At 43.3% G+C, this 24478-nt stretch overlaps 1 protein-coding gene across 2 annotated transcripts; it reads left to right on the forward strand.

The window, feature by feature from the left end:
• The first annotated feature begins 2618 nt into the window (after positions 1 to 2618).
• Positions 2619 to 23239, forward strand: LOC124124337 (UBX domain-containing protein 1-like). Of its 2 annotated transcripts, XR_006859454.2 has the most exons (12): positions 2629 to 2747; positions 3379 to 3432; positions 4802 to 4881; positions 5131 to 5221; positions 5904 to 6035; positions 6317 to 6436; positions 8624 to 8695; positions 9312 to 9363; positions 17524 to 17634; positions 17973 to 18153; positions 18931 to 20116; positions 20532 to 23239. XR_006859454.2 is itself a non-coding variant. In XM_046487481.2 (11 exons), exons 1-11 carry the CDS (start codon positions 2695 to 2697, stop codon positions 18972 to 18974), a joined length of 990 nt encoding a protein of 329 aa, XP_046343437.1. In that variant the 5' UTR covers positions 2619 to 2694; the 3' UTR covers positions 18975 to 23239. The 2 variants fall into 2 exon arrangements, 1 of the variants encoding a protein (XP_046343437.1); XM_046487481.2 differs by having other exon boundaries at positions 2619 to 2747; positions 18931 to 23239.
• Positions 23240 to 24478: the final 1239 nt, after the last annotated feature.

The following is a 24478-nucleotide window of genomic DNA, read 5'->3' on the forward strand; positions in this document are numbered from 1 at the left end:
ATCTATAGCTAATACAATAGGTTATAGATGAGGTACACACGTCATCTATCGCCAATACTGTAGGTTATAGATGAGGTACACACGTCATCCATAGCCAATACAGTAGGTTAAAGATGGTCGACACACGTCATCTATAGCCAATACAGTGGATTATAGATAAGGTACACACGCCATCTATAGCCAATACAATAGGATATAGATGATCGACACACGTCATCTATACCCAATACAGTAGGTTAAAGATGGTCGACACACGTCATCTATAGCCAATACAGAAGTTTATAGATGAGGTACACACGTCATCTATAGCTAATACAATAGGTTATAGATGAGGTACACACGTCATCTATCGCCAATACTGTAGGTTATAGATGAGGTACACACGTCATCCATAGCCAATACAGTAGGTTAAAGATGGTCGACACACGTCATCTATAGCCAATACAGTGGATTATAGATAAGGTACACACGCCATCTATTGTGAATACAGTAGGTTATAGATGAGGTACACACGTCATCTATCGCCAATACTGTAGGTTATAGATGAGGTACACACGTCATCCATAGCCAATACAGTAGGTTAAAGATGGTCGACACACGTCATCTATAGCCAATACAGTAGGTTATATACGATACGACACACGTCATGTATATCCAATACAGTGGATTATAGATGAGGTACACACGTCATCTATTGCCAATACAGTTGGTTATAGATGAGGTACACATGTCATCTATAGCCAATACAGTAGGTTACAGATGATCGACACACGTCATGTATAGCCAATACAGTATGTTTTATATGAAGTACACACGTCATGTATGGCCAATACGTAGGTACGACGGGTGTTCCTTAAAGATTTCCCCTAAACCACTTAGGGTTATCATATTTGGTTGAAATTTCACATGTGTAATGATACATGTATCTATGGGTTATGTCTGAACTTGCAGCACCGATCGCGAACTATTAATCTTACCACTTTTACAGGTGTTATGATCGAGTAGGGTGTGACAATGGAGCCAGTAGAATACCGAGCAGTGATTAGGTTTTTATATTTGAAAGGTCGCACACCAAAAGAAACTTTTGATGAAATGAAAACAACTTATGGGGAAGAAGCCCTATCATATGACGTTGTTAAACACTGGCATCGCCAGTTCAAGTGTGGTCGGACATCTGTGGAAACAGCTGCCATTCCTGGTCGCCCCAATTCAGCCATTGATGAGGACACTATCCATCAAGTGGAGACCGCCATTTTGGCAGACCGACGTATAACTGTTCGCCAGTTAGCACAAGATGTCAAGATCAGTGTAGGGTCTGTGGAAAAAATCATCCATGACAATTTGAACATGCATAAGGTGTCTGCACGATGGATTCCCAGGTTGCTCACACCTTTCCAAAAGCAGGAACGAGTCAATTGCTCAAAGGATCTTTTGGACAGGCAAACTTTTTTGACAGACTTATCACACAGGATGAAACATGGGTCCATCACTATGATCCTGAGACTAAAGTTCAGTCGATGCAATGGAAGCATGTGGAGTCACCACCCCCAAAGAAGGCACGTGTCCAACCCTCTGCAGGCAAGGTCATGCTCACGGTGTTTTGGGACCAGCGCGGAGTAGTGATGATGGATTTCTTGGCAAAGGGTACCACAATTACAGGAGCTTATTATGCTTCACTGCTGCGGAAATTGCGGGACGCTATCAAGCTTAAGAGGCGTGGCATGCTGACCAAGGGTGTCCGTCTCCTGCAAGACAATGCTCCAGTACACAACTCTCATGTTGCCCAGGCACAAGCGAGGTCCTGTGGCTATGAAATCCTTCCACATCCTCCTTACTCTCCTGACCTTGCACCATCTGACTTCCATCTCTTTCCAACCATGAAGTCATTTTTGAAGGGAAAACGTTTCACTGATTTCTGAAGTCAAGTCCTGGTTTGAGACGCAAAATGAGGGCTTTTACAAGCGTGGTCTCCATAGTTGCATAAAACGATGGGAGAAGTGTGTAACTCTTGGTGGTTCCTATGTGGAGAAAGACTAATACCTATGCCAAGTTTCATTCCACTAGGTCCATCGGAAGTGGGTCAGGGGAAATCTTTAATGAACACCCCTCGTATCTCTCATGAGAATGAACTGAGGAACGAACTGGACATGACAAAGGTTTCAGCATCCTTGGTTGCCAGGCTTCTGACTCCTGAACAGGACTATCATCTCTCGTGAGAATTTCCGTCGTTTTACACCAGACCCAGCAGATGATGTCAGCTTCAACCAGGGATTGTAGAAGTAATTTAGGGCGCCTTTGGTGCTTATTGTTTGCAAAAACCTAGATATATAAGAATGCCGCATGATCTTTCACGTAAGGCAAGTGAATAGAAAGTAATTTTAAATTACTACGCGCTTTATATCGCTATTTAAGTGGAATATTTGGGAAGAGACACCCATGAATAACGTCATTTCAAAATAAAATATTGGATATAAATGACAATGATATATCGTCAATTGCGTTCAAACATACAGGATACGAACTTGGGAATCCGTATTTGACCATGGAAACTGCCCTTCGCTTGTGTTTTTATCTCCCCTACTGAAATCTTTCCTACTTGGAGGTAGAAAGAGTAATATAAAAGGGCGACAACTCTTGCCCCTGGAAAGTTTATACCAAAATTGGAACGTGTGAGACAATCCAGCCAAGTCAACTATGTCGTCCGATGTCGATACACTCATGGAAATGGGATTTTCCAGGAACAAAGCGTATGATTTTAGGCTCTGACAATTCAGTTCATACATTTTTCTGAATCTTCAGTGTCTGTCTGACTCGAAGATTGAAACGATGCAAACTTCACGTTTGATTATATTTAGCTACGGGTATTGTTTCATAATTTAAATACACATGATCATTACTAGTTACAAAGAAATAACACTGCTTTTGAGACTTATCTACAGGGTTTCAGATTGTTCAATTTCCGATATTCTTATAGTTATAGTTAACCAAAATGGTGACATAATATTATATGATTTTGAGCAGTGTCCTAGACCAGGCGAAGGAACTAACACGTGAAACAGCTCAATAACAGCAAGTATCGGGAGCGAGCTGCACATTTCCCAACTGGAGATTGTTAACACGTTTATATATGGACGCATGTGTATATCCCCATTCTGAATATAAAATATGTCTTTCAATGTCACTATACATTGTCATTCACATTTTCGACTGCTGACCCCCTGGAATAGTTGTGAGTACATCGGTAAACAAACAAAAAATAATAACAGTATCACAGCCTAAACATATCTGCCGGATATCACATAACACACTTGTGTTTGTCCTGAGCGAGCTGAATCTGATCATTGCTGATAACTGTTTTGATATTTTCACATGTTTCAGGCAAAGGGCCTTGGCAAAAACCAATTATAAGGGAGTTCAGTTAGCTATGGATTGGTGAGTAAAACAGTTTTCTATTATCATGATTACCATGATTAATACAAGTCCCTACGATGGTATGACGTTTTGGGGATTCCAGGATAGAATCGGTCCCAAGCAACCGATGATGGTAATGAGAGGCGATCAAACAAATTGAGTAGTCAGGCTTGGTGACCTGGTTTGATTGCTTGTCATCATACCCTGACGGGATGGATTGTTGCTCACAATATCCATCACTGGATTGTTAGTTCCAGACTTGATGATTTACAAGCTGCCATCATATCGCTGGAATATTGCTGCATGCAGCGCTAAACAACAAGTAAAGTGAAATGATCAATATCTCACACACACATCATACACCTTGATTGTTTTCATCAGGTTCACAGTGAAGTCAAAATGAGTGAAATCTTCATATAACCATCTTCCCGAGGCAAGAGAGTTAACTAACTTTGAAAGTCCAGTTTCCACCCTTGCCGAACTAGGCTGGAATTCCTGGGTTCGATCATAGCGCCACCACTGGCTATTACGAGTTATGTCCTTTCTATGCCTCTCCTATTGACCAATCAGATTCAACCTCTCATATCACTTGCATTTGTTTTAAACAAAACGGTGGCACCCAGTCAAGACGATCTGATCGATAATCCAGATCTATATTGTGATAGAACGAGTCTTACATCGTGAAGTGCATCAAATCACGTGAGCACCTTGATAGAAAACATGAAAAGATTTAGAAAATATCTGTTGACAACAAGTTAGCGGTGCACATGCTTTGCAAATCCTGCAGTCGACCGAAATCTGCATGACACTCTGCGGACCGGATTTCGATTTCGGTGCGCGATTTTGATTGGACTATGCATAGACTCGTTAGTCCAGCCAAAATCTAACTCCATAATACCAGCCTTGTTCGGCAAGGGTGGAAACTGGACTTTTATAGTCAGTTAACTCACTTGCCTCGGGAAGATGCACATAACCAGCTGCCCAGACCATGCTATACCTGGTGGTTTGAAGTACCAGGCTATTAGTTCTATCCAGATATGAAAGGTAGATCTATGGCTGGTATATGATCAATAGGTAGAGATGGTAGAGCTTGAGAAAACCCCAATGGCAACCAACATCAGCCAAAGGAAAATGTCTGGACTCATACTGCATGCATGTATGCATGAACGATTGAGCATTCATCTTGTCCAAAAGTGTTCAGTTTAGGATATTGTTATTAATAATAACAGTATCCTGCAGAAGTATTCACCATAAAGTTTTATGACACAGAAATCTGCTATTTCATGTGGGCATATGGTTTGGATATTTGAAGTCTATCAACATTTCATTGTAAATTCAAAGTTGGACACATGTCTGTTTGGCCACTGACTCCTCTACTTGTCTGATGCAGGTTGTTTGCCCATGATGGAGATGCAGACATTGATGAACCTTTCGAAGCTCCCAAGGGAAATGTTCTTGGTAAAACAGAAGGTAGGGATCACAGTTATCAGCCTCTTCACCATGACACTGTTTGTAAAGCTGGACTCCTTACATAGTCAGCAAAGGTTCTTTACAGTTTCCTGTCCTGTTTAAGACCCTGGTCATTCTTATGCTACTCACAATTTGGAAGATTAACTGCACATCATACATAAGTGTTTTGCTTCAATATCATACCTGGCATGAAATATACTTGTTTGTGCACCAGTATGCAAGAATGCCATATTAGATGTGTGGTTTCAGATCTCCCTGCCCCTCCCACAACTGCAGGGGGAGAGGGGCCGGACGCCCCAGGTGAAGAAAACATGCAAGCCAGGTCACTCAAGTGTGATGAGTGAGTACCCGGGTAGAAGCAACAGCAGCATGCTATATCTACATCACCATTTCACAGGTGATGATGGCCTCAAGGATGCAACTTAACCTGAAATAATACTACCCCTGAGGATACTTTAACCTTGGACAAACTGACTTGTGCCAGCAGGCTAGTGTCAATGTACACCTCTGTATACTAATTATGCTAATTAAGCATTCTAATGATCCGTAAGCATGTCTGATTAGTTGGTTAGTTTACCTATGCTATACCATGTTCCCTATTTCTGCTGTGAGCCTCACACACAGTGACAAGTGTTGTGTAGCCCACCACTAATAGGTAATACTGAAACTCAAGATGACAACAGTCAGCTGTAATGCAGGGTTAGAACTAAACTCGAAGTTTTGCTACCCCGGGCAAAGATAAAATGCCCTTGTAATTTTAAGACAGTGGGAAATTGGGAAATTTGTACCAGCCAACAGGAATTTGTAGTAGCGAGGGCTAGCGGTCTAGTGTTAAGTACTACAAATCATTGTTATATTATAATGACCACAATCTACAACCTTCTTTGGTTTGTGCAAGATTGCATTCAGATGGCTAAGTTAGATAAGGAGCTTACAATACATGTTTTACAAAGTATACTGGATGAAGCATCCCTCATATCCTAGATCAAGAGAAGAATTGTTACGTCCTATGTGTTCTGCAGGTGTGGCAAGTTGCTGAGGTCAGAGATGGACGCTCAGGCCCATGCAGCTCGCACACAACATGCCAGCTTCTCTGAGAGCACAGAAGAGATTAAACCCCTCACAGACGAGGAGAAGAAACAAAAGCTTCAAGAGTGAGTTGACAAATGTGTCTGGAGAGAGTGAGTGAGTTAGTGCCATATTGTTGTAGCTTACAGAAGCCTGGGCTGTAGGATGCATAGATACTGACAGTGTGAGCCAACAAAGGCTTCATTCTTACACCTGTGAATTCCTTTCAGTAGTGACGATTGTTCATGTCCAGTGTAGTAGATGCTGGGAATATATTTTAAATTTAATTAATTTTGGATTATTATGTTAATTGTTCAACTATGTGGTTGATAGGCATGTGTGTACTAGTGAGTGAAGTTGTTGTCAGTCTACAGGACCGGTTGAAGCAGCGGCGGATGGCGAAGGATGAGGAGGAGAAGAAGGAGCAGATCGCCCGGGAGAAGGCCCGGCGCACCACAAACAAGGAACTAGGCATGGCCAAGCAGAAGTAAGGCAGGCACCATCTTGTCACCAACCTTTGTCTGTGCTTCTAAACATGACCTGAAGATGTTAGCTTGATGTGTTAATGACTTGATGTGTTAATGACATGATATGTATATTTTTGCAAAATGAATAATTAAAATAAAGAAGATCAGATTGTAAGAAACCAGTTGTCATGGTTACCAGAAACTTTCACATCGGTAAAATCTATCTGCATATGTCTCTATGTCAACTTTGAGGGAAGAGAAATGGTGATCATGATCACATGATACAGAATCTGCTGTGTCCAAGTGAGTTATTGGGTATATGTGAGTACACATGCAGGTCACAGCTGTACACCTTGGTATATGTGAGTACACATTCAGGTCACAGCTGTACACCTTGGTATATGTGAGTACACATGCAGGTCACAGCTGTACACCTGGGTATATGTGAGTACACATTCAGGTCACAGCTGTACACCTGGGTATATGTGAGTACACATCCAGGTCACAGCTGTACACCTGGGTATATGTGAGTACACATGCAGGTCACAGCTGTACACCTTGGTATATGTGAGTACACATTCAGGTCACAGCTGTACACCTGGGTATATGTGAGTACACATGCAGGTCACAGCTGCACACCTGGGTATATGTGAGTACACATGCAGGTCACAGCTGTACACCTTGGTATATGTGAGTACACATTCAGGTCACAGCTGTACACCTGGGTATATGTGAGTACACATGCAGGTCACAGCTGTACACCTGGTTATATGTGAGTACACATGCAGGTCACAGCTGTACACCTGGGTATATGTGAGTACACATTCTGGTCACAGCTGTACACCTGGGTATATGTGAGTACACATGCAGGTCACAGCTGTACACCTGGGTATATGTGAGTACACATTCAGGTCACAGCTGTACACCTTGGTATATGTGAGTACACATTCAGGTCACAGCTGTACACCTGGGTATATGTTAGTACACATTCAGGTCACAGCTGCACACCTGGGTATATGTGAGTACACATGCAGGTCACAGCTGTACACCTGGGTATATGTGAGTACACATTCTGGTCACAGCTGTACACCTTGGTATATGTGAGTACACATGCAGGTCACAGCTGTACACCTGGGTATATGTGAGTACACATGCAGGTCACAGCTGCACACCTGGGTATATGTGAGTACACATAGAGGTCACAGCTGTACACCTGAGTATATGTGAGTACACATTCTGGTCACAACTGTACACCTTGGTATATGTGAGTACACATTCAGATCACAGATGTACACCTGGGTATATGTGAGTACACATTCAGGTCACAGCTGTACACCTGGGTATATGTGAGTACACATTCTGGTCACAACTGTACACCTTGGTATATGTGAGTACACATTCAGATCACAGTTGTACACCTGGGTATATGTGAGTACACATCCAGGTCACAGCTGTACACCTGGGTATATGTGAGTACACATGCAGGTCACAGCTGTACACCTCGGTATATGTGAGTATACATTCAGGTCACAGCTGTACACCTGGTTATATGTGAGTACACATTCAGGTCACAGCTGCAACCTGGGTATATGTGAGTACACATGCAGGTCACAGTTGTACACCTGGGTATATGTGAGTACACATGCAGGTCACAGCTGTACACCTGGGTATATGTGAATACACATTCAGGTCACAGCTGTACACCTGGGTATATGTGAGTACACATGCAGGTCACAGCTGTACACCTTGGTATATGTGAGTACACATTCAGGTCACAGCTGTACACCTGGGCATATGTGAATACACATTCTGGTCACAACTGTACACCTTGGTATATGTGAGTTCACATTCAGATCACAGATGTACACCTCGGTATATGTGAGTACACATTCAGGTCACAGCTGTACACCTGGTTATATGTGAGTACACATCCAGGTCACAGCTGTACACCTGGGTATATGTGAGTACACATGCAGGTTACAGCTGCACACCTGGGTATATGTGAGTACACATGCAGGTCACAGCTGTACACCTGGGTATATGTGAGTACACATGCAGGTCGCAGCTGTACACCTGGGTATATGTAATTATACATGCAGGTCACAGCTGCACACCTGGGTATATGTGAGTACACATGCAGGTCACAGCTGTACACCTTGGTATGTCCCTTGAGTTGCAAGTAGATAGTGTGTTTATTCTGCTGACAGAATTGAGGAGGAGGAGATAAAGAAGATAGCGGAGCATAGAAGGCGGGAGAAGATGGAGGAGAGGCAGGCCAGGTGAGCAGGAGACACACACTCAGAGTTGCTTCCCTTTACCTATAATGAAGTTTGTAGGTCAGGGATCAAAACTGTATGGGGGCCAAATTTCCTGTTGTTACCTCACCCGACAGAAAGTCAAGTGGGCTTATGTTTTGGCGTGTTGTCTGTCTTCCAACTTTTTTCATTTTCAACATGTCTTAAACTCCAAGGCCTATGTGAGTATGAAGCTGAAACTTTGCATGAATGGTCCCAACTATGATGTTTCTAAATACTGCTCACAGAATCGTTTTCAGCGTTTAACATGTTCAGTGGTAGTGCTAGGACTCCCAGTTGCCTACTAGTCCGAAGCCCCTGTCTAGTAACATTTCTAATGACCTAGTAAGATCAGCTTGTACTAGTCTGCATACTAAGACTGAAAATAACACCCAAATGGAAGGCTAGCAGACTCAGAGTGAAGTTGGCCTGGGTGTAGTGTCCCTTTAAACACAGAGTAGTGTTGTTGCTTCATACTGTGAAACTTGTTGTTTCATACTATGTGGATCAGTAAGTTTTATTTGTGGTTGAATGTGCAAAATTGCAACAATATGTGTGTACCAGTGAGTTCCTCTCTTGGACTGTTGACTTCTTGTTCCAGAGAGCGTGTGAGAGAGCAGATAGCGAAGGACAAGGCTGACAGAGCTGCTAAGGTAAGCTAAGTTATAGCTTTGCAAGCACTCTTTACTTGTGGCTGATAAAAGTGAAACGACTTTGATACTTACTGGTAGTTTTACATCATTGCATTAAATGCTTTGTTAAAAAATCTCTCATTTGGAGAAAATAGGATGTTTAAAAAAATCCCAATTTTGAACCTATCAATGCTTGTTTTCCTGGTGTCCAGGTGCAGTTAGTGTGGAATCCTAGATATTTCTCTGATTTGTTTGTGTACTGTTCACAAATTGAAGTTCTTCAGACCATGCAGTGGATTGAGCTCAATTAATGTGTTAGGTGTTTCTGATCCTAAAGGGGCATGGATGGGCCAGTCGTCTCAGGTGCCGCGATGCTGGTACACAGTGGACTGTTTGTAGTGTGGCCAGACTGTGTGTTCAGTGTGGTCGTGATGCTGGTACACTGTGGACTGTTTGTAGTGTGGCCAGACTGTGTGTTCAGTGTGGTCGTGATGCTGGTACACTGTGGACTGTTTGTAGTGTGGCCAGACTGTGTGTTCAGTGTGGTCGTGATGCTGGTACACTGTGGACTGTTTGTAGTTTGGCATGACTGTGTTCAGTGTGGTCGTGATGCTGGTACACTGTGGACTGTTTGTAGTGTGGCCAGACTGTGTGTTCAGTGTGGTCGTGATGCTGGTACACTATGAACTGTTTGTAGTTTGGCATGACTGTGTTCAGTGTGGTTGTGATGCTGGTACACTGTGGACTGTTTGTAGTGTGGCATGACTGTGTTCAGTGTGGTCGTGATGCTGGTACACTATGAACTGTTTGTAGTGTGGCATGACTGTGTTCAGTGTGGTCGTGATGCTGGTACACTGTGGACTGTAGTGTGGCCAGACTGTGTGTTCAGTGTGGTCGTGATGCTGGTACACTATGGACTGTTTGTAGTTTGGCCAGACTGTGTGTTCAGTGTGATTGTGATGCTGGTACACTATGGACTGTTTGTAGTGTGGCCAGACTGTGTGTTCAGTGTTATCGTGATGCTGGTACACTGTGGACTGTTTGTAGTGTGGCCAGACTGTGTGTTCAGTGTGGTCGTGATGCTGGTACACTGTGGACTGTTTGTAGTGTGGCCAGACTGTGTGTTCAGTGTGGTCGTGATGCTGGTACACTGTGGACTGTTTGTAGTGTGGCCAGACTGTGTGTTCAGTGTGGTCGTGATGCTGGTACACTGTGGACTGTTTGTAGTGTGGCATGACTGTGTTCAGTGTGGTCGTGATGCTGGTACACTGTGGACTGTTTGTAGTGTGGCCAGACTGTGTGTTCAGTGTGGTCGTGATGCTGGTACACTATGAACTGTTTGTAGTTTGGCATGACTGTGTTCAGTGTGGTCGTGATGCTGGTACACTGTGGACTGTTTGTAGTGTGGCATGACTGTGTTCAGTGTGGTCGTGATGCTGGTACACTATGAACTGTTTGTAGTGTGGCATGACTGTGTTCAGTGTGGTCGTGATGCTGGTACACTGTGGACTGTAGTGTGGCCAGACTGTGTGTTCAGTGTGGTCGTGATGCTGGTACACTATGGACTGTTTGTAGTTTGGCCAGACTGTGTGTTCAGTGTGATTGTGATGCTGGTACACTATGGACTGTTTGTAGTGTGGCCAGACTGTGTGTTCAGTGTTATCGTGATGCTGGTACACTGTGGACTGTTTGTAGTGTGGCCAGACTGTGTGTTCAGTGTGGTCGTGATGCTGGTACACTGTGGACTGTTTGTAGTGTGGCCAGACTGTGTGTTCAGTGTGATCGTGATGCTGGTACCCTATGGACTGTTTGTAGTTTGGCCAGACTGTGTGTTCAGTGTGGTCGTGATGCTGGTACACTGTGGACTGTTTGTAGTGTGGCCAGACTGTGTGTTCAGTGTGGTCGTGATGCTGGTACACTATGAACTGTTTGTAGTTTGGCATGACTGTGTTCAGTGTGGTCGTGATGCTGGTACCCTATGGACTGTTTGTAGTGTGGCATGACTGTGTTCAGTGTGGTCGTGATGCTGGTACACTGTGGACTGTTTGTAGTTTGGCAAGACTGTGTGTTCAGTGTGGTCGTGATGCTGGTACACTGTGGACTGTTTGTAGTGTGGCAAGACTGTGTGTTCAGTGTGATCGTGATGACGGTACACTATGGACTGTTTGTAGTGTGGCATGACTGTGTTCAGTGTGATCGTGATGCTGGTACCCTATGGACTGTTTATAGTGTGGCCAGACTGTGTGTTCAGTGTGGTCGTGATGCTGGTACCCTATGGACTGTTTGTAGTGTGGCCAGACTGTGTGTTCAGTGTGGTTGTGATGCTTGTACACTGTGGACTGTTTGTAGTTTGGCCAGACTGTGTGTTAAGTGTGATCGTGATGCTGGTACACTATGGACTGTTTGTAGTTTGGCAAGACTGTGTGTTCAGTGTGGTCGTGATGCTGGTACCCTATGGACTGTTTGTAGTGTGGCCAGACTGTGTGTTCAGTGTGGTCGTGATGCTGGTACCCTATGGACTGTTTGTAGTTTGGCATGACTGTGTTCAGTGTGGTCGTGATGCTGGTACACTATGGACTGTTTGTAGTTTGGCCAGACTGTGTGTTCAGTGTGGTTGTGATGCTGGTACACTGTGGACTGTTTGTAGTTTGGCCAGACTGTGTGTTAAGTGTGATCGTGATGCTGGTACACTATGGATTGTTTGTAGTGTGGCCAGACTGTGTGTTCAGTGTGGTCGTGATGCTGGTACACTGTGGACTGTTTGTAGTTTGGCCAGACTGTGTGTTCAGTGTGGTCGTGATGCTGGTACACTGTGGACTGTTTGTAGTGTGGCATGACTGTGTTCAGTGTGATCGTGATGCTGGTACCCTATGGACTGTTTATAGTGTGGCCAGACTGTGTGTTCAGTGTGGTCGTGATGCTGGTACCCTATGGACTGTTTGTAGTGTGGCCAGACTGTGTGTTCAGTGTGGTTGTGATGCTTGTACACTGTGGACTGTTTGTAGTTTGGCCAGACTGTGTGTTAAGTGTGATCGTGATGCTGGTACACTATGGACTGTTTGTAGTTTGGCAAGACTGTGTGTTCAGTGTGGTCGTGATGCTGGTACCCTATGGACTGTTTGTAGTGTGGCCAGACTGTGTGTTCAGTGTGGTCGTGATGCTGGTACCCTATGGACTGTTTGTAGTTTGGCATGACTGTGTTCAGTGTGGTCGTGATGCTGGTACACTATGGACTGTTTGTAGTTTGGCCAGACTGTGTGTTCAGTGTGGTTGTGATGCTGGTACACTGTGGACTGTTTGTAGTTTGGCCAGACTGTGTGTTAAGTGTGATCGTGATGCTGGTACACTATGGATTGTTTGTAGTGTGGCCAGACTGTGTGTTAAGTGTGATCGTGATGCTGGTACACTGTGGACTGTTTGTAGTTTGGCCAGACTGTGTGTTCAGTGTGGTCGTGATGCTGGTACACTGTGGACTGTTTGTAGTTTGGCCAGACTGTGTGTTCAGTGTGATCGTGATGCTGGTACCCTATGGACTGTTTGTAGTTTGGCCAGACTGTGTGTTCAGTGTGGTCGTGATGCTGGTACACTGTGGACTGTTTGTAGTGTGGCCAGACTGTGTGTTCAGTGTTATCGTGATGCTGGTACACTGTGGACTGTTTGTAGTGTGGCCAGACTGTGTGTTCAGTGTGGTCGTGATGCTGGTACACTGTGGACTGTTTGTAGTGTGGCCAGACTGTGTGTTCAGTGTGATCGTGATGCTGGTACCCTATGGACTGTTTGTAGTTTGGCCAGACTGTGTGTTCAGTGTGGTCGTGATGCTGGTACACTGTGGACTGTTTGTAGTGTGGCCAGACTGTGTGTTCAGTGTGGTCGTGATGCTGGTACACTATGAACTGTTTGTAGTTTGGCATGACTGTGTTCAGTGTGGTCGTGATGCTGGTACCCTATGGACTGTTTGTAGTGTGGCATGACTGTGTTCAGTGTGGTCGTGATGCTGGTACACTGTGGACTGTTTGTAGTTTGGCAAGACTGTGTGTTCAGTGTGGTCGTGATGCTGGTACACTGTGGACTGTTTGTAGTGTGGCAAGACTGTGTGTTCAGTGTGATCGTGATGACGGTACACTATGGACTGTTTGTAGTGTGGCATGACTGTGTTCAGTGTGATCGTGATGCTGGTACCCTATGGACTGTTTATAGTGTGGCCAGACTGTGTGTTCAGTGTGGTCGTGATGCTGGTACCCTATGGACTGTTTGTAGTGTGGCCAGACTGTGTGTTCAGTGTGGTTGTGATGCTTGTACACTGTGGACTGTTTGTAGTTTGGCCAGACTGTGTGTTAAGTGTGATCGTGATGCTGGTACACTATGGACTGTTTGTAGTTTGGCAAGACTGTGTGTTCAGTGTGGTCGTGATGCTGGTACCCTATGGACTGTTTGTAGTGTGGCCAGACTGTGTGTTCAGTGTGGTCGTGATGCTGGTACCCTATGGACTGTTTGTAGTTTGGCATGACTGTGTTCAGTGTGGTCGTGATGCTGGTACACTATGGACTGTTTGTAGTTTGGCCAGACTGTGTGTTCAGTGTGGTTGTGATGCTGGTACACTGTGGACTGTTTGTAGTTTGGCCAGACTGTGTGTTAAGTGTGATCGTGATGCTGGTACACTATGGATTGTTTGTAGTGTGGCCAGACTGTGTGTTCAGTGTGGTCGTGATGCTGGTACACTGTGGACTGTTTGTAGTTTGGCCAGACTGTGTGTTCAGTGTGGTCGTGATGCTGGTACACTGTGGACTGTTTGTAGTGTGGCATGACTGTGTTCAGTGTGATCGTGATGCTGGTACCCTATGGACTGTTTATAGTGTGGCCAGACTGTGTGTTCAGTGTGGTCGTGATGCTGGTACCCTATGGACTGTTTGTAGTGTGGCCAGACTGTGTGTTCAGTGTGGTTGTGATGCTTGTACACTGTGGACTGTTTGTAGTTTGGCCAGACTGTGTGTTAAGTGTGATCGTGATGCTGGTACACTATGGACTGTTTGTAGTTTGGCAAGACTGTGTGTTCAGTGTGGTCGTGATGCTGGTACCCTATGGACTGTTTGTAGTGTGGCCAGACTGTGTGTTCAGTGTGGTCGTGATGCTGGTACCCTATGGACTGTTTGTAGTTTGGCATGACTGTGTTCAGTGTGGTCGTGATGCTGGTACACTATGGACTGTTTGTAGTTTGGCCAGACTGTGTGTTCAGTGTGGTTGTGATGCTGGTACACTGTGGACTGTTTGTAGTTTGGCCAGACTGTGTGTTAAGTGTGATCGTGATGCTGGTACACTATGGATTGTTTGTAGTGTGGCCAGACTGTGTGTTCAGTGTGGTCGTGATGCTGGTACACTGTGGACTGTTTGTAGTTTGGCCAGACTGTGTGTTCAGTGTGGTCGTGATGCTGGTACACTGTGGACTGTTTGTAGTTTGGCCAGACTGTGTGTTAAGTGTGATCGTGATGCTGGTACACTATGGATTGTTTGTAGTGTGGCCAGACTGTGTGTTCAGTGTGGTCGTGATGCTGGTACACTGTGGACTGTTTGTAGTTTGGCCAGACTGTGTGTTCAGTGTGGTCGTGATGCTGGTACACTGTGGACTGTTTGTAGTGTTGCCAGACTGTGTGTTCAGTGTGGTCGTGATGCTGGTACACTGTGGACTGTTTGTAGTGTGGCCAGACTGTGTGTTCAGTGTGGTCGTGATGCTGGTACCCTATGAACTGTTTGTAGTTTGGCATGACTGTGTTCAGTGTGGTCGTGATGCTGGTACACTGTGGACTGTTTGTAGTTTGGCAAGACTGTGTGTTCAGTGTGGTCGTGATGCTGGTACACTGTGGACTGTTTGTAGTGTGGCCAGACTGTGTGTTCAGTGTGGTCGTGATGCTGGTACACTATGGACTGTTTGTAGTGTGGCATGACTGTGTGTTCAGTGTGGTCGTGATGCTGGTACACTGTGGACTGTTTGTAGTTTGGCAAGACTGTGTGTTCAGTGTGGTCGTGATGCTGGTACACTGTGGACTGTTTGTAGTGTGGCCAGACTGTGTGTTCAGTGTGGTCGTGATGCTGGTACACTATGGACTGTTTGTAGTGTGGCATGACTGTGTTCAGTGTGGTCGTGATGCTGGTACACTGTAGACTGTTTGTAGTGTGGCCAGACTGTGTGTTCAGTGTGGTCGTGATGCTGGTACACTGTGGACTGTTTGTAGTGTGGCCAGACTGTGTGTTCAGTTTGGTCGTGATGCTGGTACACTGTGGACTGTTTGTAGTGTGGCCAGACTGTGTGTTCAGTGTGGTCGTGATGCTGGTACACTGTGGACTGTTTGTAGTGTGGCCAGACTGTGTGTTCAGTGTGGTCGTGATGCTGGTACACTGTGGACTGTTTGTAGTGTGGCCAGACTATGTTCAGTGTGGTCGTGATGCTGGTACACTGTGGACTGTTTGTAGTGTGGCCAGACTGTGTGTTCAGTGTGGTCGTGATGCTGGTACACTATGAACTGTTTGTAGTTTGGCATGACTGTGTTCAGTGTGGTCATGATGCTGGTACACTATTGACTGTTTGTAGTTTGGCATGACTGTGTTCAGTGTGGTCGTGATGCTGGTACACTGTGGACTGTTTGTAGTTTGGCCAGACTGTGTGTTCAGTGTGGTCGTGATGCTGGTACACTGTGGACTGTTTGTAGTTTGGCCAGACTGTGTGTTCAGTGTGATCGTGATGCTGGTACACTGTGGACTGTTTGTAGTTTGGCATGACTGTGTTCAGTGTGATCGTGATGCTGGTACACTATGGACTGTTTGTAGTTTGGCAAGACTGTGTGTTCAGTGTGGTCGTGATGCTGGTACCCTATGGACTGTTTGTAGTGTGGCCAGACTGTGTGTTCAGTGTGGTCGTGATGCTGGTACCCTATGGACTGTTTGTAGTTTGGCCAGACTGTGTGTTCAGTGTGGTCGTGATGCTGGTACACTGTGGACTGTTTGTAGTTTGGCCAGACTGTGTGTTCAGTGTGATCGTGATGCTGGTACACTGTGGACTGTTTGTAGTTTGGCATGACTGTGTGTTCAGTGTGGTCGTGATGCTGGTACACTATGAACTGTTTGTAGTTTGGCATGACTGTGTTCAGTGTGGTCGTGATGCTGGTACACTATGGACTGTTTGTAGTTTGGCCAGACGGTGTGTTCAGTGTGGTCGTGATGCTGGTACACTGTGGACTGTTTGTAGTGTGGCAAGACTGTGTGTTCAGTGTGGTCGTGATGCTGGTACCCTATGGACTGTTTGTAGTGTGGCATGACTGTGTTCAGTGTGGTCGTGATGCTGGTACACTGTGGACTGTTTGTAGTGTGGCCAGACTGTGTTCAGTGTGGTCGTGATGCTGGTACACTATGGACTGTTTGTAGTTTGGCATGACTGTGTTTAGTGTGATCGTGATGCTGGTACACTGTGGATTGTTTGTAGTGTGGCCAGACTGTGTGTTCAGTGTGGTCGTGATGCTGGTACACTATGGACTGTTTGTAGTGTGGCCAGACTGTGTGTTCAGTGTGGTCGTGATGCTGGTACCCTATGGACTGTTTGTAGTGTGGCATGACTGTGTTCAGTGTGGTCGTGATGCTGGTACACTGTGGACTGTTTGTAGTGTGGCAAGACTGTGTGTTCAGTGTGATCGTGATGCTGGTACACTATTGACTGTTTGTAGTTTGGCATGACTGTGTTCAGTGTGATCGTGATGACGGTACACTATGGACTGTTTGTAGTTTGGCCAGACTGTGTGTTTAGTGTGATCGTAATGCTGGTACACTGTGGATTGTTTGTAGTTTGGCCAGACTGTGTGTTCAGTTTGGTCGTGATGCTGGTACACTGTGGACTGTTTGTAGTTTGGCATGACTGTGTGTTCAGTGTGGTCGTGATGCTGGTACCCTATGGACTGTTTGTAGTGTGGCCAGACTGTGTGTTCAGTGTGGTCGTGATGCTGGTACACTGTGGACTGTTTGTAGTTTGGCATGACTGTGTTCAGTGTTATCGTGATGCTGGTACACTATGGAGTGTTTGTAGTGTGGCATGACTGTGTTCAGTGTGATCGTGATGCTGGTACACTATTGACTGTGTGTAGTGTGGCATGACTGTGTTCAGTGTGGTCGTGATGCTGGTACACTGTTGACTGTTTGTAGTTTGGCAAGACCAGCCAGCATTCCCCCCCATCAGCAGCCTGCCCCCCTGCTTCCACCCAGACAACAGGAGCAGCAGCAGCCCCCAAGGAGTACGACACCTGCCGACTACAGGTATGTTCCGCAGTGAGGGGACTGGTAGCAGCATCTGTCATCATGTCACACAGCATTGCTTGCTTGTCACCAACTAAACAATGCTAAATAGGTCACATTTCAGCCCTCTAAGTGATAACTCATCCTGGTCACACATGAGTAGTGTAAAATATTCAATACAGACTACAGATTAATTGAACTAATGATGACCTTATGGCAGTACACAAACTAAATAAATGATCTTTAGATGTAATCTTTTGTCAACAACAAGCTTGACATGATTGAATGAATATGTATTCCTTAGCTATTTCACCTACAATCAAGTTTTTCATTTACTCTGTTGCTACTTGCGTTGGCAGATCCGGTTGACCAATGGCCAAGTACTGACCCAAAGCTTCAAGGCTAAGGAACCTCTGGCAGCAGTGCGTCTGTACATCGAGATGAACCGGTCCGATGGCACCGGACCCTTCTCTCTCCTGACATCATTCCCCCGTAAAGTCTTCTCCAGTGAAGACATGGAGAAACCACTAGACACATTAGGTGTGTTTCATATCTATATATTATACTTGTGCATCTCATTAATGCAACAAAGTAACTTTCATTGTGTACGATAATGAACGTGTGTGAGGATATTTTCGGTTTGAAATGTTCTGTTATTTCTTTACCCTTGTATGACCATTCCGATCCTAGGTAATATTTCAAATGTCAATTGAGCTACAGTGCCTTGTGGCTCTACTTTTTCAGTTCCCTGATACGGTAAACTATGTTAATAACGAACACGCCTATAACAAACTGACAGATATAACAAACTGATATTTTTGGCTCCTGGTCATTTTCAGGTATATTTTGTTATATAAAGTTCATAGCCAAAAAGAACATGCTTATAACGAAATAACGGATATGGAGAACACACTTTGTGGTCCCGAATGTACACTGTTAAGGACAATGTTTACGTATGTAACAAACTGTTAATCTTTGAGCTGCTCTCGTGTCACTAATCAGCCTGTCAAAATGTCCACTGCCACACGCAGATGTTTAATTTCCTCAATTTACACCCTTGATTAACAATAGTAAACCGTGATTAGGCTAAAGTTTTTGAAGTGGATATATTCTGTCGCAATCACATGACTTGATGCAAGATGTCTAATAGTCAAACTGCTTATGACTATAACTACAGTTATAATGAAAATTAGCGGTCCCTTTGAATTTGTTATATACGTAGTTATAACCGTAGTTTACTCTTTATTCATGAATAAATCTCTCATGGTAGGTTAAATCATTGAAGATTTGATAGTTTTTATGTTGTTGTTTTTTCAGGCTTAGTTCCATCAGCTGTTTTGATCGTGTCAAAGCCTCAGTGATAAGGTTGTCATCAAGCAAGCATTCATGTGGATAGCAGAGCAATGGTTTTAGTGTTACATGTCAACAAGGCATCTTTGGAACATCATTTTCCAGTTCCAATTGTGAGGCAGGATACAAAGTGTGTGCTCAAGATGTTTCTCAGGAGAGACTGGTTTGTGGACTACAACACAGAGGAGGCGAAATCAGGCTGACTCCCACAGTTGTGTTACACAAGTTACTGAATATCTCAATCGAATTGGATATCTTACAGTGTAGTGTTATACATTCTAAGATCTTTATAGTTTTATGCCTTTGACACTGTATACAGGAAAGTAACTTCTTAAGGTTTTTTGTGTCCATCTTGTCAAGATGTTTTATTCATCACTGTGAAAGGCAAACAAGGAAAAAGGAAGGCTAGTTATTCTTCTCACAACATCATGTCCATGATGGTGGTAATGTATCAACTCAAACTAATACTGTTTCTAGGATCTCAGATACACCACCAATTCCATTTTTAGAAAGGTTTTTGAAACAAATCAATCTGGCTTTTTCTGCTGGCTTGATAAGCATGAATGGCCACGTAGTGTTGATCTGTAACTCACAAGGAAGTGAATGTTTTGTGCCGTAGTCAGGAATATTCCAGCTATATAATGGCAGCCTATAAATAATCAGCTCAGATACAGCTGAACAAACGGGAGAGTGCGTGATTGACAATCCATGGCGCTGGCCGGGGTGTACAGTGTGTCTTCATTGCGACTGCATGATCCTCATCTACACTGGCTCCTACAACAAGCATGGAGCCACTGGAGACTGAGGTCATGTTCTCTTGAGGAATCCCCACAGTCGGTACCTTATGAAAATGAAGTAGGTGATCTCTGAAGGAGCTTGCTTTGTGTGTTTGCATTATTTCTTGTCCATTAAGTCATAACAAATTATATGGTCAATGACCATTACAGTTCTGCTGGTGTGTTTTCCACCATCTCTGTGTAAAATATTATTGCCAGTTTAGTGTTTGTCAAAGTGTTTTTAATTTTGCTTCCTGTGAGATTTCTCATTTAATGGACTGGGTGAGTTGGCCAGGTTTTGAGTGCCATCACACCCTGACAGCATGGATCATAATGTCATCCACTGGGTTGTCTTGTCCTGACTTGACTATTTAAAGGTTGTCTTGTCGGACTTGACTATTTAAAGGTTGCCTTGTCGGACTTGACTAATTATAGGTTGTCTTGTCCAGACTTGACTAATTAAAGGTTGTCTTGTCCAGACTTGTCTATTTAAAGGTTGTCTTGTCCAGACTTGTCTATTCAAAGGTTGTCTTGTCCAGACTTGTCTATTCAAAGGTTGTCTTGTCCAGACTTGTCTATTCAAAGGTAGTCTTGTCCTGACTTGACTATTTAAAGGTTGTCTTGTCGGACTTGTCTATTTAAAGGTTGTCTTGTCGGACTTGACTATTTAAAGGTTGTCTTGTCCAGACTTGTCTATTCAAAGGTTGTCTTGTCCAGACTTGTCTATTCAAAGGTAGTCTTGTCCTGACTTGACTATTTAAAGGTTGTCTTGTCGGACTTGTCTATTTAAAGGTTGTCTTGTCGGACTTGACTATTTAAAGGTTGTCTTGTCGGACTTGACTAATTATAGGTTGTCTTGTCTGGACTTGACTATTTAAAGGTTGTCTTGTCCAGACTTGACTATTTAAAGGTTGTCTTGTCCGGACTTGACTATTTAAAGGTTGTCTTGTTGGACTTGACTATTTAAAGGTTGTCCTGTCGGACTTGACTATATAAAGGTAGTCTTGTCCTGACTTGTCTATTCAAAGGTAGTCTTGTCCAGACTTGTCTATTTAAAGGTTGTCTTGTCCAGACTTGTCTATTTAAAGGTTGTCTTGTCCAGACTTGACTATATAAAGGTAGTCTTGTCCAGACTTGTCTATTCAAAGGTAGTCTTGTCCTGACTTGACTATTTTAAGGTTGTCTTGTCGGACTTGTCTATTTAAAGGTTGTCTTGTCGGACTTGTCTATTTAAAGGTTGTCTTGTCGGACTTGACTATTTAAAGGTTGTCTTGTCCAGACTTGACTATTTAAAGGTTGTCTTGTCCAGACTTGTCTATTCAAAGGTTGTCTTGTCCGGACTTGACTATCTAAAGGTTGTCTTCATACAGCTGGGAAATTGCTGAGTGCTGCATTAAACTACGAACAAACATATTTTATCTTTTCATTGTTATCAACATGCTCCAAATTTGAAGTGTGAAAGTTTGTAAGATCTAGTAGGTGTCTCCCAAAGTAATTTGATGTACTAGTTGGAATTAGTTCATGGTGTCAGTTGTGGGTTTGAATCCCTTGGTCTATGGGTGGGTGTCTTATGTTTACCCTGGTGCAACTAATTGCTCCCTGACAATATTATCCATAGGTGTGATGTTCTCATTGTGAAAGGACATCTGAACTAGTCAGGTTCGATTTAAGGATCTTGATTTACCTTGCTCCAGGTGCATGTTTACGTGAAAGTCAAGTTGCACCAGACAAAACTAGGTTGCACCCTGGACCCATAAGTTTTTCAAAGTTGAAACAAGGGCCGCTCTGCTGCCTGTGTCACATTAATTAATGACATATTGCTGTCAAATGTACATGACACACATTACACATAACACAGAGATTAATGAAGTAGTATGGTAAATGAACCTTAGAGGCAGTGGGGGGGGACACAGGTCCCTGACTTGTTTTTGTTCTGTATACAGACTATGTCAGCATGCTGTCATTGTGATGTCATGGTGAGAATGTCTCACCTCACAAAGGAGATACCCGTTGTTTTGTTTCATATGGATTTCATTATGTCTTTGGACAGTATCAGAAACCACCATTGTTAAGATGATCAAAATGTGCACAGTACTTGTGATCTTGTTTATATCAATTTTAATACAACTAAATCAAAATTAAGACACCAAAATATCCACGCATCATAAAGATTTTTAAAAATAAGACAATATAGCATGATATAGTGTTAGGATAACATGAATTTTGTTATGTAGAGGCCATTGTGCTGTACAGTGTACAGCATTGTACAGATGGTGTGAATTTCCATACACATCATATATGTAACAAATGTTATATATAACTCTCTTAGTATGGCAATTCACACACATGTTCTGGCATTGTGTGTTCATGTTTGTTAGCAGAGCCTATGTACATAGATGTGTTTGATTCTGACATACCAGGGTTTTGTTGAGATGAAGATAACAATGATAGTAACGTGAGCCCAGAGTTGGGATGGACTTTACAGAAATCTACCAGGTAACAAATATTTTGCAAACAAGGTTAATATGATTTTAAAGGACCATTCTGTGAAACCCAAGTACATTTTTAAGAAATAATAAGAATCTTGGGAAAAAACATCACCATGGTTACCGGAATATTGGCAGAATCACATGATAAAATCATGTGTTTACCCTAATAATATCACATTAAATCTCCTGTTGATATGCGGAGATTCAGCAGCATTGAATAGGTTAGCCAGTGATGACATGAATGAATCATGCATTAATCTGTTCTGGTAATGTTCCTTGTAAATATGACTTACAGTACATATCTTATCTTCAGACAAACTATTCCACCACCATTGATTATTGGCACAACAGTGATAACAGCAGGTGTCTATAGGCCATCAACAAGAACTCTCTACTAACAAGGGAGTAGTCTGTCACTTCTGTCCAGGAAATAGGAAATTACAAAACAAAATATCACCTTCCTGCAGCAAGGGAGATAACTGACTACAAAAGTCCAGTTTCATCTCTTGCTGAACTAGGCTGGAGTTATGGAGTTATGTTTATGCTGGACTAACGAGTCTATGCATAGTCCAGCCACAATCTCAAAACGTAATCAACATCCGGTTCGTAAACTGCCATGTAGATTTCAGTTGATTTCATGATTTGCAGAGCATGTGTACCGTCAACAGTGCGTCCACAGATATTTTCGAAATCTTTTCATGGTTGTAATCAAGGTGCTCAAGTGATTTGATGCACTATGTGAAGTAAGACCCATTTTATTACAATATAGACTTGATAATTAATCAAATCGTCTTGACTGCGTGCCGCCATTTTGTTTGAAGCAAATGCAAGTAATATGAGAGGGGGAATCTGATCAGTCAGTAGAAGGGACTACAATGGAGCCCATAAATTCCAGTCTAGTTCAGCAAGGTTGGAAACTGGACTTTTACAGTCAGTTAACTCACTTGCCTCGAGAAGATGCAAAATATAGAAAATGAATTTTATAAACAATATACAGTCAAGTCTCGTTAATCCGACACTCGTTAATCCAACAATCGGCTTTATCCGACACTAATGATGGGAACCGAGTAAATCAGTGCTATTTTGACCCGTTAATCTGACAGTCTTGCACTCCGACTCCGACACACCTAATTTGCAACGAATTTCCGAAATCACTCATTAATCAGCCTTGTTAATCTGACACAGTCATCAGCGTACTCCGTGGTCATCAGCCCACGAGTCCACAGCCCTTGTTTTGATGCGAAGCGAGTCGGCTGATGGCTGCATATTACAACGGCTGCAGAGATAAACTTGCTTGACAATAAACAATTAATGCTTTAAATAAAGAAAACAGGATTAATCACATGCTTAGATTACATCAATCTCATTAACATCAGATACAAGTTCTCGCTGTTGCCGAGGACATCCCATTACAGGTCACGTCAGAACCTTTCACAAACTATGACCGACCAATAAAATGAAGTCAACGTTAGCCACTTAGAAAGCAGCTATCTTAAGCTTTGCGGTACCAGTTTCAAACTTGCAACTTCCATTCCAAACTCAGCTTTTTAAAGTATTTTGAATACGTCATACAGTCAGTAACAGTTATTTTGTGTTGAGCGTTAGAGGTTGCATGATTAGAAAACATATTCCGCTAACAATGTAACGTAACAATATAAATATTTCATTTTTATTTTTTTATTACATTTCTGTATTGTTATCTATCATGTAGTTAATTTCGTTTATCCGACATATTCGTTAATCCGACATAATAATATGCAACCAACCATGTGGGATTAACAGGACTTGACTGTACAGATGAACATGGTGCATGTTCTGAAGTGCTGAATAGAGATATTGATACTGACTCTACTGACCTTGGTGAAAACTCAATTGTTATTTTGTTTTAATTTAGACAGAGTGAAAGAAGAAGATGCCCAACTAAAATGTGCCATATCAAAATCCTGTGTATTGTTGTCTGTGCCTTATGAGTTGTATGAGCAATCCAGTAATACACAGCGCAGTGTGTGCACTTCTTCCAAGACAGTAACAAAACAAAGTATGGGATTCTACACTGTCTGCTGCTTAAAACCATAGTTACCCTGTGCTGGTACATATATCTACCATGTCTGTTAGTAAATACAATGTAGTACCTTAGGAAGTAGAAGATGATACAGGATATATGTTATATAGACAGATATGTCACAAGACTTCTAGAATTAGATTGCCCACATGTTTCTGTCCTTTTCATGAAACAAGTACAGTAAACTA

The sequence above is a fragment of the Haliotis rufescens genome, unplaced genomic scaffold, assembly GCF_023055435.1.
Source record: "Haliotis rufescens isolate VD_foot unplaced genomic scaffold, xgHalRufe1.0.p SCAF_3, whole genome shotgun sequence".
NCBI lineage: Eukaryota > Metazoa > Mollusca > Gastropoda > Lepetellida > Haliotidae > Haliotis > Haliotis rufescens.

Coding starts and splice junctions, on each gene's coding strand:
- LOC124124337 (XM_046487481.2), top strand. CDS start 2,695: ATGTCGTCCGATGTCGATACACTCATGGAAATGGGATTTTCCAGGAAC. Junction 8,696..9,311: donor ATGGAGGAGAGGCAGGCCAG/GTGAGCAGGAGA, acceptor TTCTTGTTCCAG/AGAGCGTGTGAGAGAGCAGA. Junction 18,154..18,930: donor GAAACCACTAGACACATTAG/GTGTGTTTCATA, acceptor TTGTTTTTTCAG/GCTTAGTTCCATCAGCTGTT.